At 39.5% G+C, this 19036-nt stretch overlaps 1 protein-coding gene across 4 annotated transcripts in view; it reads right to left on the bottom strand.

Annotated features, from left to right (window-relative positions):
• Positions 1 to 339: 339 nt before the first annotated feature.
• ST18 (ST18 C2H2C-type zinc finger transcription factor) overlaps positions 340 to 19036 on the bottom strand; it is a gene marked incomplete at both ends in the record, with an annotated part of 133843 nt that continues 115146 nt past the window's right edge. For all 4 annotated transcript variants that reach the window (XM_084230244.1, XM_084230246.1, XM_084230245.1 and 1 more), the window contains 5 exons: positions 340 to 480; positions 2548 to 2691; positions 4452 to 4555; positions 13732 to 13820; positions 18199 to 18420. In XM_084230244.1, the coding sequence (XP_084086370.1) occupies positions 340 to 480; positions 2548 to 2691; positions 4452 to 4555; positions 13732 to 13820; positions 18199 to 18420 (700 nt within the window). The remainder of the gene's footprint in view (positions 481 to 2547; positions 2692 to 4451; positions 4556 to 13731; positions 13821 to 18198; positions 18421 to 19036) is intronic.

The following is a 19036-nucleotide window of genomic DNA, read 5'->3' as shown; positions in this document are numbered from 1 at the left end:
AACTCTTTGATTAGAAATAAATAAAATATAAAAATGTCACATTTATTTTACATATTTTTACAAAACCAAACCAAACCAAAACAGTGCAATGAAGAAATAAAAGAAAAACGTATGAAAATAAATAAGATCTAGTATTTGACTGCATGGAATTTAATCCAAAGAGTCTATCATAGTTTTTCTTTCCTTTTTATGTTAGCTGGGGGGGGAGGGGAGATTAGTGCAATGTTGCAATTGTAAATGCAGTACGGCAACCTACATGCCCCAGCAGCACAGGAGCTCCTACCAGATCCATTTATTCTTACTGCTGTGGTGATTTCTGTTGCTGGCAGGACTGGAATCCTACACATGGATGCCCTTCACTGCTTGTTTGATACTTTCCAGCAGAGCTTTGCATTCTGGGGAATAGTCCCGTTCCAGATTGCTGTACATGTCTGTGAGTGTATTTACATATGCTTCAAAATTCTGCTCACTGATAGGCCCCTAAATGAAGACAAAACACATTGAACCAATCACAGAGATCCAAGAAAAGGGGGACCATGTAATATCCAAGAGTAGCAGTGAGGCAGGAGTCCCGGAGGGAAGGTCAGGATCCACATGACTGCTGGAGTTTGGGGAGATGGAGAGAGATTGAATGTGTGTTGGGATTCATCTCACTTTTACTCAATTAATAGAATTAATGTACAGTAATGTACAGTATTTTGTGGTCAATTTGGAGCCACGTATAGGTGATGTCTTGCTGCTAAGCTGGATCTCTCAAAACTGCAGACTTGAGAGGTAGCCTCAGCTTCAACAGAGCATGCCCAGCACAAAATAGACCTCCTGTATGCAGAAGGCGAATGTTGGAGAATGTTCCTTTAGCAGAGCCATTCTGGAATTTAAGGAATTTAAGATTTGGGCAAGTTCCTCACTAACCAGCTGTCTGGTGGAAAATTGCCCTCTTTCATCCGCAGACACTGTTTTATCCATGTTGCCCTCGTAGCTTCATTGTAATATACGTCTTTATTTCTCTATCTCTTTTTTTCGGGTAGCACATCAGATTCCCAGAGCCAGGATCTGTTCATCCCTTGTTCTTTTTGTGTTTTGGGGTATCTCCTTTGCCTAACGTGGTACTTCAAAGAGAGTGGACACTCGATATGTGGAAATTACATGCAGAAACGAAAGTAAATTAATAACACACTGGAAATGCTGCTCAACTATTTTTTGGTACCTCCATTTCCCCATCTTTTTGAAAACAGGACATATACCTGACTTCACAAGATGCTTGGAAGAAAGGATTTTTAAAAGGTGTAAGTGCTATAGTTAACTAACGATATTATTTGCCATTGTTGCCATTTAGAAGGTAGACTTTCTAAATTCAAAGATTACTTTGTTGTGCTCAGCAAAGTAATGATCTACATGTTTAACTTGTTTGATCAGGGTTCTGTTTCCTTTAGGTTTCTGCCTTTGCTGTGCCATGTTTCTTGGTAAAGCATGTACTAGGACCAGGACCCAAGCAGCAGAGTAGATAGAGAACACACAGCACAGCCAGGCCCCCTGGTTAATCTAGCTTTGCAAGCTTGATCAAATTACATAATCTCTCTGAGCCTGCTTTCCTCAAGAATACAATGGGAGTATCAATGCTCAGTCTTTGGTGCTTTAAGACACATTTAGTGCGTCACCCCTAAACTTCACTACTAGAGTACCTTGTACATAACTAGATAGGGTGCAAGTTATCTGGCATGGTGATGGTTATTTTTATGGCACTGGCAAAGAAAAAACACTGAGGAATATAAATTTGAAGTATGAGTTAAGGCAAATGTTAATAAGTAGTATCACCATAATACTCAATAATCAATTTTGGCTATCAAATGATATTTTTTTCCTTTCTGTTTCTTATTATTACATTGTTATAAATTTTTTTTTTTGTCAAGAGTAACATTTGGAATTGATTCAGATGATGGTTTCAGGCTGGAAGTTAGGTCAATGGAGGGATTTATTGCTTTCAGCAAATCAAACATACTTCATTAAATTTCTGCTTCTTTATATTTAAAACTCGGAGCTTTAGAAATATTCTGATATGCAGCACTGAGGAAATTACAAACATTCAACAGTGCAACTCCTCTCCCATATGTTCATTCTACTTATAAAAATGTCAAGGAAATTAATTTTTTATGAATTTTAAGTAGTTGCTGAACCTCAAATATATGTTTAAATTTTGGAAATAAGGATGCAATGCTCACTTTGATGTTTCTTACTCTGTAAGTGGAGAACTTAAGTATGTTCTTCAAATTTAGTAGAAAGAAGCACCAAGCTTAAAACATTTCTTTTTTTTTTTTTTTTACAGTTCTCAAGTTGGGTGGATGATGCAATGAATGGGCCTCAGATTTTGTAAGTTCCCAGTGAGGAAGGTCATCGTAAGTCAGATGCAGTGAAGCCTGGTGCCTCTGCAGACTGCTGAAGGGTCCCCTCAGAGCTAGGTAATGTCACTGGTAATGTCACTGTTGGTGATTGTACACGCACATTGCAAACTCCTGCAATGGAGAGACCAAGTTCTGGCCCTGGACTTACCATCTGTGGCAGCTGGATATCAGCAAGGCTTGAAATGAGAGCTTGACTCAGCCCCGCCAGCTCCTTCAGGAGACTTTCATTGCTCTGTTCTATAAGTTTGTTCTCCTCCTCTATTGTCTTTAAGTTGCTCTCCATTGATGTGATCTAAAATGGAAATAACTTGGAAATATGAGAAGTAGAGTTTGAAAGTACAAAAGGTTCCTCTCTGAAGGAAAATGTATCAGTTGAATTAAATGCCAAGGAATGCATACACTGTAATCTCTCTTCATAAAATTGTAACCTCATCATTTTGCTCTGTTTTGGAATCACATTCTCAAATCAATATCTTCTTCTCAAACTTCTTCATTGACTTGCAAATTTTGCATCTCACATGTCTATACAGTGGTTATCTCAGGTTCAACATGGTTGAGGAGCAAACCTTTGCTGTTTTCCCAAATCTGTTCATTGACACATAGCCCTCTGATTCGAGCTGAAAGTAACTTGAATATTGCTTGGGATTTCAAGGTATCCCTAGTGGCTCTCTTCTTCTCATACTTCAAATCCACTGGGTTCCTCCTTCCAAATTCCAGGATGCAAAGACTGCCCACACCTGCCCCGCTGCTCCCTGGGCCCAGTCACCAACATGACTGTGACTGCTTTCTCATTGAGGGGAGGTATGGTAGGGGATACCTGCATCTGACTTTGCTCAATACAACCTCTTCTTTGCCTATTTTCAACACAACTACCCAACCAGTCTCTTAAAATGTAAGTCAAAATGTAAGTCAAATGTAATGGTTTTCACCTTGAGCTCGACAACCCATAATGACTGTGATATTCAGAATAAAACCAAGGTCTTTAAAATAGTCTACATGTTTCCTTTGGGGTTTCTCTCCCTCTCCCCTCATACTTGTTTAGCTAACTTCCGTCATGCCTCAAGTCTTCATCAAAATGTTTCCTTCCTCCTGAGGCCTACCCTGACTATCCTGTTTCATGTTGAAATCTGGTTGCTTCTCCCAAGTCCATGTCACATATGATATAATTTATCACATGATTCTTTTTTGTATGGTGTGATTCTGTCTTCTAGGCTTTATGTTCCATGAGAGCAGAGGCCTCTGTTGTCTTTGCTAATGTTCCTCAAGAGGAGCTCCTATGAGTTCTGACCAATGCTCCATGCTACTGTAAGCCTGATCACTATTAAGGAAGACTAAGACAGTGAACACAATGGGTAAGGAAACCAAAACTGCTTTCAGATGGAGTAAATCCCCCATATTCAGTTGCTGTGAATGAGGATTTCTGTGATTCAAATGATGTGGTCTAAGAATCATACCTTTCAGGAGACGACAGAAGGAAAAAAGACACTTTTTCCTATACTTTATTTCACTTTCTTTTCCTTCTGATTTGTTTGTTGAGAGTCATTATTAGTGTTTGAAACAACCCGGAGCTGAATTTTTCAATCCATTTGGATACATTTCATCAGGGGAAGGGGCAGGCATGATATATGAAAACTGCAGACTTGAGAAATTGTTTGGATTTTTCACTAAAGAATCCATTCAGGAAAATCTTCAAAAAGCTCTGTTTCTAACAACATTGACACATTCAGAGGTGTTCTAAGTTAAATTTGAAAATTTGCTCCGTTTTTACTGAATTTTGAATGAAACTAAATCATCTCCTTTCTTCTCATGATAATTTTTCCACCTTACTTGATCTACCTTACTTGCTTACAAAGTCTTTGATACAGACAAAGTAAAACATGAATACCTTTACTTAAAACTACCAAATCAATAGTAGTCCACGGTGCTCCACCTAGTCAATACTTTATAATAATTGTATATACTCAGTATATCCATTGTAAGATATCAATATAGTTTTAAAACATTTTTTATAAAACATTTTCAATGTTTTATTTCTCTCTCTTCTTTTTTTACCTGCGTCTGAAGTTTCATCATATCTGCTTCAATTTTAAGGTTGGATTCATTCAGTTCCTTTATTTCTTCATCCAAATGCCTAATTTCTTCATCACTCTCTATACCTATAAAGAGTCAGAATATCTTAGTACAAACTAAAGATATTAGGCTGTGACAAATATGAATCATCTGACATTGAATTCATTATATTAATTTGTGCCTTTAAGTGAACATTAGATTGACTTTAAAATGTTTACTATTTATCCAAATTCATAACCAAAACTCTGAAAGAGTGAGTTCTAAAACTTAATTCCTTTGGAAGAATAAAGGAGTAGAAAATGCCACCACTTAATACAAATCTGTTATTTTCCAGGGGGGTGGTGCTGAGCATTGAAAGGTATTCTCATTTAAACTTCACTGCACCCTATGGGGCATGTTCCATTATATCTTCTCACATGATGACATTAAACCTTACAGAGAGTAAAGAAACCACACTAAGGGTGGGTGGATGTTACATAACTTGCCCAAATCCAAAGTAAGAGGCAGTGTGGGCCTCCCCAGTGGCCTAGGGGTTAAGTTTCATCACTATCACCTCCATGGCCTGAGTTTGATTCTCGACCAGGGAGCTAACCCACATGGCGCAGCAGACCTCTCCTGTCTTGCCTGTTGCTCTCTCAACAGTGTATTTCAATAGATTTGCCTGTTCTGCTCCCCACTCTGTCTCTGGGGAATCCTCTCACCTGCACCTCTGGCCTATACCCCAGTTCTTGTATGCATAAATAAATAAAATAAATCTTAAAAACAAAAACCAAAACCAAAGTAAGAGGCAGAGCTAGGACTGAATTCAAAATCCATGCATTGTATACAACACTACAAGAATATTTAAGATATGAATTATGCTAATCAATTATATATTTGTCATGTGAGAGGAACCTTATGGACTGATCATGATTAAAGACAGAGCTAGGGTGCTGGCAGGTGGACTAGAGTCCAGGGACACACAATTTGGGTTCTTAATAGGGTCGTGGGAGCAAATGCAATCTACAGAGGGAACATGGACTATGGAATTTGAATGCTGGGCTTCTGCATGCTTCAGTTTCCTCTTATGAAAAGTAAGATAAAAATCTATGTTCTGAGAATAAGTAAAAAGTGCTGAGCATATACTAAGTTCTCAATGAACAGGAGTCATTTTCTCATTATTATTTGATAGAAGGAATATGAATACATTTTAATATTTTTATTTATTTATACAAGAACTGGGGTTAGGCCAGAGGTACAGGAGGGTGAAAGGATTCAACAAAGACAGAGCAGGAGAAGAACAGGCAGATGGACTAAAAAACACTGCTGAGGGGAGCAGCGGGCAAGGCAGGAGAGGTCTGCCATGCCACGTGGTTATCTCCCTGGCCGGCCAGGAATTGAACCTGCGCTGCAGAGGCTGTGGACAGCTTCACAGCGTTGTGCTCAACTCACTGAACCACTGTGGAGGCCCTGAATACATTTTAAAAATTAAAAAACTGGGACTGGTAGATAATACTATGGATGCTAGAAGCAGGATTTAAAGTAATCTTATCTTTTAGGAGGAATGTAGAAGATCCAAATAAGGGATCAGGAAAAAAAAAAGCAATTATAATAAAGCAAATATCAAAATCAATGGGCAACCGTCGATCAGAGACACTCTACGGGGGTAAGGGGGCAGGGAAGGAAGCAGGATCAAAACAGGGGTGGGAAGAGCACAAGGGACTATGGTGATGGTACATGGGTGAATGGGTGGTGGGAATTTCATGGGGACTATAACCGAGATAAGAAAGCACACATTGTACAAAAGTGAAGAATGATGTAAAAAGCATATGAAAAAATAAATAAATAAAGTAATCTTAGCAGTCCAGAATGATTAATCTAAGCCAAAGAGATGACAGGAGGATAAATGTAAACTTGTGCATTTATATTTAATAAGATCAATTTCATGAGAGCATGATGTGAAGATGACAGTAGGTTTGAAAAAGGGCTAGTCCCTGATGCTTCCCTGGCATTACTACATGAAAACAGTTTATTACCTACTGAAAGTGAATGTCACATCCCCTCATAGATACACACCCAACACAAATATTTGCACCAGTGTAATAGGAGGCATGTAGAGGGGTATGTAGCAAATGGTTCACAGAAGTACAACCTGGAAATAATTCATATGTCCACCCAAAACAACATGAATAGCTCTAACCTAACATTAAGAGAATCAAGATAATCCTGAAGTTTATACACAGCATGATATGAACAGGTAGCTGTTTTGTAGGTATTTATTGACTTATTAGTAAGCAACTATCTAAATAAAAGTGGCTGTGTGCATGACCAATGAAGAGAGTGTGTCATAAAACTGATCTAATACTGGGGTCTGAGATGCAATCAAAAGAAAAGCAAGCCAACATCTAAAATTTAAGTATTTTGGTATTTAAAACAATTTGCATATGTGTCAAAAGTGTGATACAGTTACTAAGAAAACAGTAGGAACCCCAGACTACACAAATGTCACTATAGTATTCAGGGGACACAGAAACCACTGCACTGGCCAGTTGTTCCTGGAGAGTTGTATAGTATTCTGACTGCTGCACTATTAGAGGGATCTTCTCTCAGACAACCAGATTAAAATATTTTCAACAATTTTTGGGAGATTTTCAGTCAAACATTTTGAGTGCTGTCAATACTTGAGAATTTTATGATTTGAGCAAATGAACATTTCTGTTGCTGTATTTCTTTGACATATTATTTTTCTCTGTCTCTGTGATAGAAATCTACTGCACAGAGTAGTATTTTCTTACACAGTATCTGGTGGCACAGACCATGAGAAAGGAAACACAAAATATAAAAGCTATGAAGAAAACAAGTAGGCTATTAGGAGGACCCTCACTACAGAAACTTCCTTTACTTAATCTGAGACTCTACTGAAATGAAAAAGGCAGCCATAGCCAGAGTGAGCAATGAGCAGAGCAGCCCTCTTGGGGACACAGGAAGGTCAGAGGCCCGCAGGTGGGCAGGAGTGGGAATGTCTGCTCCTGGGGCCATGAAAGGCACGTGAGATGGCAGCGAATGAATGCAGTGGATCATGGGGCACCTCAGAAGAAGCCTGGCTCATTCCATGTGCAATGGGAGTCAGTGAAGGACTCAGATTTTTCCATAAGGAATGGATTAAAGGAGAATCCAAGAAGGCACCAGAAGAAGATAAATTTGGAAGTCTTGGCTGGGTCTGAAGGCCCTTGCCCCACATAAAAAATAACAGAATAATTAATTAAAATGGATTCAAAATAAGCTTAAAGGTAGAATTTGCAAAGAATGTGATGGATTGGAAGAAGGGAATGAGAGATGGAAGGAATTGAGGGTGATGGCTTGTTTCTGCTTGAGCAGCTGGGTAACTGAAGTCACATTCTGGGGTGGGGAAGACAACAGCAGTTTACAGCCAAAAATCAGGAGTTCAGTTTTGCCTAGTAAGCTATGGATGCTTGTGAGAAGAATCCTTTTGTTATCCTCAGGTTTGTCCTCATCTTGTTTGCCTCTGCCTCATTTTTCAAATTAATTTTAAATAGCTTTCTTTTTTTTAAAGGTACCTTTGTACTTCCTACCCTTTAAGTATTGTTCGAGGGCCTCCCTGGTGGCACAGGGGTTAAATACAACAGTATCACGCTACTTGCAGCCTCTGTAGCATGAGTTAGATTCCTGCCTGCCAGGGAGCTACCCATAAGGCGCAGCAGACCTCTCCTGTTTCGCCCGCTGCTCCCCTCAGCAGTGCATTTCAGTAGATCTGCCTGTTCTGCTCCACACTCTCTCTGGTGAATCCTCTCACCCCCTACACCCCTGCCCTGTAGCCCAGTTCTTGTATGCATACATAAATACATCTTTTTAAAAAAGTATTGCTTGAAATAAGGTTAAATAAATAAATATTAAACTGTGCCAACTTCACCAAACAAGTGGGCATTTGAGGAGTGGGGGGTATTTCCAAGGAACAATCAAAGAATCTGGAGAAAATGCTTTGACTAAGTACCTGAACTTTGGAAAAAATATAGGCTGCAGACCTGTCCCTACATGCAGCACTTTTTTCCCCCTCCCTGACTGCCTGTGGCTCTCAGTAGTGACCACAGATAAAGAGAGGTCCCAAGGGATCACTATAAATAAAATGTGACAGTAGCGAAGCCTCAGAGGGGAAATGGTAAGAACCCCAAGAGTACTTTCCTCCCTTGGATATTATACATCTTCTATTTAAAAATCACAAACAAATTAAAAAGCTTGAGCAAGCTTTCAGAGAAATAAAATAACAGCAGTTAAATGCCAAAGATGCTATTAAATAAAATATCCAAAGCAAAATAATTGTATGGCATCGTTTCTCAGATGTTTTTGAATGATTCTTGCTGGAAAACAAAACATGCTTGAGAGAATGCTGATGAGAGGGCACTCAAGAATCAAAGAAGAATTGGAGATTCAAATATATAGCTCAGAAACCAGATATTACCTTTGATGAGGGATTGACACTAGAGAAATATGTAGGAAAATATAGATAGAGATGTGGAAATTAATACTGTAATGCTATAAACAGTGATAACTTGTAATACTATAAGATATTAAATTATTCAAATACATCATGAAATATTATTTTAAGTATAGAACAAAACTGAAAGATATAAAGATAGATGCCAGAAATCATGTATCTTAAAACTGGGTAGAGAGCTTACACAAGGAACACACATACAAATAGTCATGCAAAAATTTGTCACTTTGAACACAGGAGGAATAAGTTCGGCCAGTCTTTATTCATTGACTATCACTGCTTGAGTTTCTCTTTGGAGATCCTTATTAAAAGTAAGGGGGGGGATCAACATGGCGGCAAGGAAACACTGCGAGTAAGATCTCCCATTAAATAGAAGTTAATAGGGAGGAAAAGAGGCAGGTCCCAGTGAGAACTGGGACATGGAAGATAAATGGGCGACTCCAGCATACTACCTGAAGAAGAAAGTTGCCATAAAAGAGGACTAGAAGGGAGGAAAGCTCAGAACCCTGCTACCCTCTCCCAACCACAAAGTCGGCACTCTCCGACCAACAGAAAGGAGGAAAAAACAAAAAAAAAACCTAAAACAACCAACAAGAACAAACTACGCATCAAGCAGGACTGAGAGTGGAAAGGAACTATTTCAGCCACCACACCCCATGAACTGGAGCTGTGGAGAACCCTGCAGGATTTGCCACAGAGATGAGCAAACAGCTCCAGGCACCATTAGAGAAAAACAAAGACTCCCGGAGACCTACACACAGCCCCAGGCCAGACAGTAAGCTTGTGCGGAAAACCAAACACGGATCGCGGCTGCCCAGGTCCCCGCGCCTCTGACCTAGGCTTGCTGGGAGACGTGTGGGGGCCCTCACTGAGGTGAATGTCCCTCACTGAGTAATCAGAAACCAGGTGCTGGGACACAGGAGCAGGGTGCAAAAGGCGCCATTTCTGCGGACACTGAACTGGGCTACAGCCTGCGTCCTGGACCTGAGGATTTGGAACTGAGACCCAGGGCACGAAATTCAGGGTGTGTGTTCCCCACGATGGTGGAGCACAAGGCAGACACAGCACCTCAAAGCCGTTGAGGCTTTCCCCACCACTCCCACTCTGTTCCCCTTCCCACAGTGTAAAAAAACAGCTCCCCAAGGACACTAGGAGAGATCTCTAGCACCACCTAGTGACCAGGAAAAAAATCACCAACACTCCATAGAACAGGGACCTTTCTTCAGTAAAGATGCTTGAAACCAGCAGAAGGCTCCCGGAGGAGCCAGTGGTGAGCTGGGAAGTTCGCCCACGCCAGGCACCTTCTGACCAGCAGTCCGAGCCCAGAGGGGGAGCAGGCACCCACGGCTGGGGCAGACCAGACGTGTGGAAGAGGGTGCCTGTCTCCAAATCGCCATTTTAGAATAAGGACTTTTCTTCAGTAAAGACTGCATGAAACTGGCAGAAGGCTCCCGGAGGAGACAGAGGTGAGCTGGGAAGTTCACCCATGCCAAGCCCCTTCTGGCCAGCCGTCCGAGCACAGAGGGGGAGTGGGTACGCATGGCTGGGACAGACAGGGCGTGCAGGGGAGTACGTACTTTCATCACCTTTTTAGAACAGAGACCTCTCTTCAATAAAGGCTGCTTGAAACCAGCAGAAGGCTCCCAGAGGAGTCAGAGGTGAGCTGGGAAGTTTGCCCATGCCAGGCCCCTTCTGGCCTGCAGTCTCAGCCCAGAGGGGGAGTGGGAACCCACCGCCGGGGCAGACCAGACACAAGGAGTGTGTCCCGCATCGCCATTTTAGAACAGGGACATTTCTTCAGTAAAGACTGCTTGAAACCAGCAGAAGGCTCCAGGAGGAGCCAGAGGTGAGCTGGGAAATTCGCCCACACCAGGCCCCTTCTGGCCTGCAGTCCCAGCCCAGAGGGGGAGCAGGAACCCACCGCCGGGGCAGAGCAGGCGCGCAGGGGAGCGTGTCCCTGCATTGGCATTTTAGAACAGGGACCTTTCTTCAGTAAAGACTGCTTGAAACCAGCAGATGGCTTTCAGAGGAGCCAGAGGGGAGCGGAGAAGTTCACCCAAGATGCCGGCCGGTACCAGCAACACAGTGTCCCAATACATACGGCAAATTAGAAAACAGACAGTAGGGAATAGAAGAACCACACGCAACCTAACAACTCCTCAGGAAAAAAGCACACCACAAAAAGAAAACCACTCCCCAGATTACAATGACAGTAACTTGGAAGAACTTCTGAGCCTTCCAGAAAGAGAATTTAAAATTGCCACGATTAAAATACTGACAGAAGTCATAAAGGAAAGCAATGATAAGGGAAAAATAATCAACAATCAGAAGAATGAAACTGAGTCCCTAAAGAGGGAAGTAAAAGAAATGCAGGAGATCAAAGAATTAATGAAGGCACTAAAGAACTCTGGGAAAAGCAATGAAAGCAGAATAGATGAAATGGAAGAACGAATAAGTACTCTTGAAAACACAGAAATAAAAAGAACCAAAACAGAAAAGGAGAGAGAAGTACAAAGGAAAAAGACCCAAGAAAGACTTCAGGAACTATCTGACTCCATGAGGAAAGGAAATATAAGAGTTATAGGAAACCCAGAAGGAGAGGAGAGAGATGTAGGAACAGAGAAAATATTCAAGGAGATAATTGAAGAGAACTTCCCAAACGTGAAGAAGGAGCTGAAAATTGATATACAAGAAGCAAGAAGAACACCAAACTTCCACGATGAAAGGAAAAATATAGCAAGACACATAATAGTAAAGCTCCCAAGAATCCAGGATAAGGAAAAAATAATGAAGCTGACAAGAGGGAAGAGACAGATAACATTCAAAGGAAAACCAATCAGGCTGACATCAGACTTCTCCGATGAACCACTATGTGCAAGGAGAAAGCGGAGGGACATAGTCAACAGACTCCAAGAAAACAGATGCCAACCAAGAATACTCTATCCCGCAAAGCTCTCCTTCCTCTATGAAGAAAGAATAAGGACCTTCCCAGACAAACAGAAACTCTGGAATTTCATTACGACTAAACCCCTACTCCAAAAAATACTACAAGGAGTCCTAAAGCCAGAACCTCAGAGGGACGAATAACAACGAAAGAAGGCCTAAAAAAAAAGTTATTAAAATAATAAATAAATAAAATCAAAGGAAAGACAAACACAATGGGAAATACAGATACTAACATATCAATATTAACTCTAAATGTAAATGGACTAAACTCTTCAATAAAAAGACACATAGTCACAGCCTGGATTAAGAAACAAAACCCAACCTTTTGCTGTCTCCAGGAAACACATTTAGCTACAAAAGATAAAAATAGACTCAAAGTTAAAGGATGGAAAACAATCCTACAAGCAAATGGACCAAAAAAGAAAGCAGGAACAGTTATACTTGTATCAGGTAAAACAGATTTCAAACTCAAAAAGATAAAAAGAGACCCCAACGGTCACTACATTATGATCAAGGGGATAATTCTTCAAGAAGAAATAACACTCATTAACATATATTCACCCAATGAAGGAGCACCAAAATATATCAGACAACTATTGTCATCTCTGAAAACAGACATCAGAGAAAACACATACGTAGTGGGAGACTTCAACACACCACTATCAACAATGGATAGATCAATGAGACAAAAAATAAGTAAAGACACTAAAGCTCTAAATAAGGATCTAGAGCACTTGGGCTTAACAGACATCTATAGAACACTAAACCCCCAAAAAACAGAGTACATATTTTTCTCAAGCACACATGGTTCATTCTCCAGGATTGATCACATACTGGGACACAAGACAAGCATCAACAGATACACCAAGATTGAAATCATACCGACCATCTTTTCTGACCATGAAGGCATCAAACTAGAAATAAACCATAAAAAGAAGGCAAGGAACTCTCCTACTTCATGGAGATTGAAAACCACACTGCTGGAAGACCACTGGACTAATGGGGAGATCAAAGAAGAAATTAAACAATTCTTTGAATTGAATGACAAGGAGGACACCAATTTCCTAAATGTATGGGATGCAGCAAAAGCAGTAATAAGAGGAAAATATATAGCAATAGAGGCTCACATCAAGAAACAAGAAAGAACTCAAAGAAGCAACCTAATCTCAAAGCTCAAAGATCTAGAAAAAGAACAACAAAAAAACCCCCCAAAACCAGTAGAAGAAAAGAAATAATAAAAACCAAAGCATAAATAAATGAAATTGAAACTGAAAAAACAATCCAAAAGATCAATGAAACCAAGAGCTGTTTCTTCGAAAAAATCAATAAAATAGACAAACCCCTAGCCAGGCTCACAATGGAAAAAAGGGAGAAAGCACAAATAAACAGGATCATAAATGAAAGAGGAGAAATCACAACGGACATAGCAGAAATCAAAAGAATAATCAGTAACGACTATGAACAGTTATATGGAAACAAGTTCAACAATCTAGAGGAGATGGACAAATTCCTACAACTCTACAATCACCCAAATCTAGATAAAGAAGAAATAGAACACCTAAACAGACCAATTATAAGCAGCGAAATTGAAATAATAATCAAAAACCTCCCCAAAAACAAAAGCCCAGGACCTGGTGGATTTACAAATTAATTCTACCAAACATTCAGAGACGAATTAGTGCCTAGGTAAAGGTATAGTTTTCATTCAAATTTGAGGAAATCTTCCTTCTCACATATTAAAATTACACGTCACCTATGAAATAGATTCTGGGATATGCAGGCCCTGGGGTGGCCCAGGCTGACACTTCCAGCCTCGCCTCTTACCTCCAGTTGCTTTGAGTTTGATGGTCATTAGTTCTTCTGAGACCTTGCCCTTTTTGATTGCTTGTGCATTTAGAGGGCATCCAGATAAACTGTGAAAATAGAAATTATACTGTAAAAAATTAAATTATAATTGAAACATGTTATTTCTTACAAAACTAAAATTTCTATTCACTAGTTTTTAGTCTTTGCCTGCCTACTAGTTGCATTATAAGTTGTAGTTTCTTTGTAGAAAGTAACAAGTAAATAAATATCGTTAAAACAAATGCAAAAAGACCTTCAAATTAAGTAAAATATTTTTTTCTTAAATCAAAATACAAGTGTCTGCTTCCATTATCATTTAATTAATTAATTTAGGAAAATGCTACTATTCTGATGTCTAAGTGGGCCTTTTTACAGCAGTGGTAATTATTTACCCTAAATGTGAAACTGTGCATAGATATTATGAATAACAATTGTCCCAAATGAGTCAAGATTGCACGAATCATCAAGTTGAATCTAGTTCTTCCTGTACTGATAGCACTACTGTGTGATCATCACAGAATAACTCAATGCAAGCCCAAAATAACACCCTACACCCTTCTTCAGCAACTTCAGTTTGGGTATGGAAAACATTCTTTTTTTCTTTAACTTTAGAAACATTGCTTTTCATTATAAACAATTCCTTAAGCTGAAAGAATAAAAGGAATTGCTATAAGTATATTCAGACGCAACCATTGCCGGGATGTCTATTATCCTGGAGTGGCGTTTATAACCTTCCTTTAACAGTTGCATTCTTCAGCAGTGATTATTTCCTTTAATGTCATCTTTTATTTCAGTTGCACCAAAATAATAATGACAACAGTGAACAAAATTTGTTTTCCATAGTACATGATCAGATGATTTTGTTGTTCTAAACAGCAATTAATTCCTTCATAATTTGTTGTATTTTAGAGATAGGATTCTTAAATGAAATTAAAAATTATCACAGCCATGTAAAATATTTTTTCAACAGGTATTTGGTTATAACTTGTATGAAATAATCACTTTCAATCCAAAGATTATATATACCTGGCTAAGTGAGACTATTTCTGAGACAATGCCTTTAATAATTGCTGAGTGAATGTACTTTTTGAGAATTCTAACTTATTCTATATGAAGATTTTATGAAACATAAAAAGCAATACATATGTAATTATAAATAAAAAGAATGCTATGTGGCTTGACAGAATTTAATAAAGTATAAAATATTTTATACAGGAAAAGAAAATAATGAAAAAGACTAACTGAACTTTGAACCTGACTTTTCTATTTTGGAAACCTCTCATTATTCAATGTGGCCGATGTAAACTTCATTATCTTTTCTTCTATGGAAAGTTTGTACAAATCTGTCTTGTTTAATGTCACATGTTGTTCTCTCAGAAAATGGTCAGGAACAGGATTATTATTTAGTTGGTAAGTTGGGTTTTAAAAGTGACCTGTAATAAGTCCATTGCTAAGGTAATGGTTGTTAGTACTTTATGAGAACTTCTCTGACTCGCTCCCTAAAGGATCTGCTTTTTTCAGTGGCAGATGTTAACAGGGCTGCGTGGAAAGTTAAAGTTTCTGTAACCTCCTAACTTAGAACCCGAGTCTTTGGCTTCAAAACCACCACTTGATGTTTTGTATCTTCAAATATAGTTCTATCTTCCAGGATATAAACCAAATACTAATTGTTCAAAAATGGTGTGGGAAAGTATTTTTGATGTCCTTTCCCTTAAGAGGATGGCCAGTTCCTTCACCAGGCTGGCTGGGGAGTCACTGTTGAGGTTTGGACTTCATTTTGCAAAGGCAAAAATCAAAAAGTACCTTATATGTTATTGTTTTGTTTTTAAAGATTTATTTTTTTATGCATACAAGAACCAGGGTACAGGTCAGATGTGTGTGAGGGTGAAAGGATTCACCAGAGACAGAGTGGGGAACAGAACAGGCAGACTGACCAAGACACACTGCTGAGGGGAGCAGTTGGAGAGACAGGAGAGGTCTGCCACACCATGTGGGTAGCTCCGTGGCCAGCCAGGATAGAACCCACACTGCAGAGGCTGAGGACAGCCCCACAGCGCTGCACTCAACCACCTGTGCCACCCTTATATGTTTTTGACCAAATTTATAATTCTATTAAGGCAAATCAAGGCAATTCTAATTACATCCTTGCTGCCTTGTTAAAGTAAAGTGGTGGTGCTTCCATCAGAGAGCACCCCAAGTAGATGTTAATGTTTCTCAGTAATTGGAAGAAGCACTAAACAACCTCATGGATTTTAGGGTCAAAATACATAAAATATATAAGCCTATAATAGGTTAGAACATGCGGTTCTAGGATAAGCCATTCTTGCTTTAATGAGTTATTGCCTATATACATGTTATTAACATAATTTTTACTAAAGGGAAAGCAAATGGGATGTGTTAAATACCTGTTATGTGACAGGCAGTAAGTTTTTGTTCTATTACTTCATTAAACTCCAAATATAGCAAAGAAAAATCTTCTATTTCAAATTAAATTAAATTTCTTAAATCTTTTAAATAAGAAAAATCTCTAGTGAAGAACAGTGAAATTTGACTTGTTTGCTAAACAATTGCTTTCCTTATCTTAGAAAATAGCATCTTAGCATTAATATTAAAGCCCATATTTTTTGAATTCAAAATTATTTTTCGTGAAATATCTAATTTGTAGATTAAAAACTTGCAACATGTATTTGTAGTTTAAAGAGTATTCTCAAAACAAATACCATTTACCTGCAAACATAAAACTTGCCTTTAATAATGTACCTTTGAAGTGCCATGGCTCCCTCCATATTGCTTATCTCCTATCCCCCAGAAATGACTTAATAATTACTGGAGGCTGCTGGAGAGTCACTTTTGAGGTTTGGATTCTATATTGTAATGTAATTTGCCCATGTTTTTAACCTTTTGTCAACAAAATCTTATCATATGTACTCTTCACAGCAATGTTTTCCACTCTGTTTCCACAAGCCACTCTTGCTATGCCTTCACTGTTACCTCTGAGGGGGAGCTCCTGTGTGGGGACACGACAGTTCACTTATGCACATGACTGTGAGTGGCACATGTCCCTTCCAGCTGAGTCAGTGACGCTACTACCACACGCTCAGACATGTCTCTGTGCCCCGACGTGTGGGAGATTCTCTAGGGTGTAAATGGGTGCAGGGCATGTTCACGTGCTCATTTTCATCTTGACTCCTGAAAGGCAAGTCGCTTCCCAGTGTCCCTATCAATGATTCTTTCACCTACAGTGTAAAGGAGTTCCTGTTGCTCCCTATCTTCACCAAGTCTTGAAACTGAAAACTTCACATTTTTTAAAGATAGTTGGTAGGGAGGGCTGCGCTTACCTCAGTGCAGCATTAGTGCTTCATTATCAGCGTTCACAAGGACATGAGGTGTGATCAGCAAAGCTACCGTGCAGAGTGCCATTGCGCACACTTGATTTGTGATTGTCATTCCCGAATATGAAATGACGATGCAAACTCAGAACAACACATTGTGTGCTATGGTGGATATGACCATTCATTTGAAAACTATGTAAAATAAACCACTTAAAAAAATTCAGATTTTCTCCAGAAGACTGTGGGACTAAATAATCACTTAGATCGATGATTCCTAGAAGGTTTCATTTTCTGATGCCATTGATATGTGTCCTTAAAACTAAATAAGTATCAAAATGCCCCAGTTTTGCTGACTTTGCATAGTGTCCCTTAGCTAAGCATAAGGATCCTCAATGCTTCATGGAATTTAAATCCACATCATGTGCAATGGCCCCGAGGCTCGAAGGGTCCCTAGTGATTAGAGAAGTGTAGAGGGAATCTTCTAGCTACTTTCCTTCAGGTATAACGTACACCAAAAAGCTGGATTAAGATCACTGTTCCCAACAAAGGACTCTGTTGAAATACATGACATTCCTTGATAAAGGAAATAAGTCATTGTGAATCTATAGAGGGTTTTCTAAATCTCTCTCATCCCGCTGAACACTTATTAGTCATTGTGTCATTTTTTTCCCTGGCTCCTGGGGTTGAGAGTCATATCTTCCCAGCAGCAAAATAACTACAATTTGGTCTGAAATTGGGCCAGTTTACAAGAGGGAGTGACATCAATGTGTAAAGTGAAAGTTTACAATTACATGGCATACTAGAGTAGATATCACCACTTTGAATTGAAGTGACCCATTAAAAGATTGAAGCCTTAAAAAATAGCAGCATAAGCAATATTAGGACACACACAAAAAATTCAGTTTCCACAGCACCTTGAAAATTGTGCAGTGAATTTTCAAAAAAAGGGAAAATACCATATTTCATTCTTTAAGCCAGTCAGTATCATCTAGGAAGACAACTGTTGTAACATCTAAAGTGCCATGATTAGTAACATAGAAGAGGGCTTCTCCCCCAAAGCAATCCAGATGACAGGCAATCACAGCACAATGAAAAGACAGAAAACAAATGTTACCTTCTGTGAGTGACAAAAACATTATTTACATGGCCCAGCCCATTGCAGCCTGGCAAGGGACAGTGTGGTAGCTCCTGCTTGTTTAATTTCCAGGAGAGGGGGGCCCCATTGAGAGGATTCTCCTTCTGTCTCTTGGCAGCCAGGGGACAGCCAGAAGCTGTGCGGTGGGACGTGTATTTGCCTGATATGTGACCTTGGCCGTCACACCCTATTACAGGACATCTAGAGAGACACAGCAGAGACATTATCAGCTGGGAGAGACAGGGTAAGTCACACGAAACGCAGTAACCGGGTGAATAAGACAGCAGTGGTGATTCCGTACTGTACAGAAGGCAAGTGGTGCAATATGGACTTTCAAAAGACGCCCCTGCTACAACTATCAAAACAGCATTTTATTAGCACAGTAATGGTCCCCAGGCTCTGAGTTATGTAACTGCTATGCATTACCTCACGACAGCGTCACTGCAAACCTATGGGGTACAGTGTTATCCCATTTTGTAGGTGGGGAAAATGAGATTTGACGACTTTGGGTTACCTGCCACCCATTTTACCATAAGTGATGTCAAGTTCATGCCCACACTGTTTCGCTCGAGAACCAACTACAGATACACTACATTACATTGACTACAAACACCAAAGGTATGAAATTTTAACTGCCTTGCCGATGTGACTTAGCACACACTCGAAGAACTGGAATGTTGGTTTCTAAATGTTTAAATACTGCATTAAGAAAGGTGGTAGAACAAACCATTTAAATGTCTACATATATATCTGCATGTATCATCTAAGTTTTTGGTAGCATATTTTTCAGAAGAGGGAATTCAATTTAGATAAAATT

Source organism: Talpa europaea, assembly GCF_964194135.1.
Source record: "Talpa europaea genome assembly, chromosome: 3".
Taxonomy (NCBI): domain Eukaryota; kingdom Metazoa; phylum Chordata; class Mammalia; order Eulipotyphla; family Talpidae; genus Talpa; species Talpa europaea.
The sequence above is the reverse complement of the archived record's forward strand: the minus strand, read 5'-3'. Positions and strand labels throughout refer to the sequence as shown.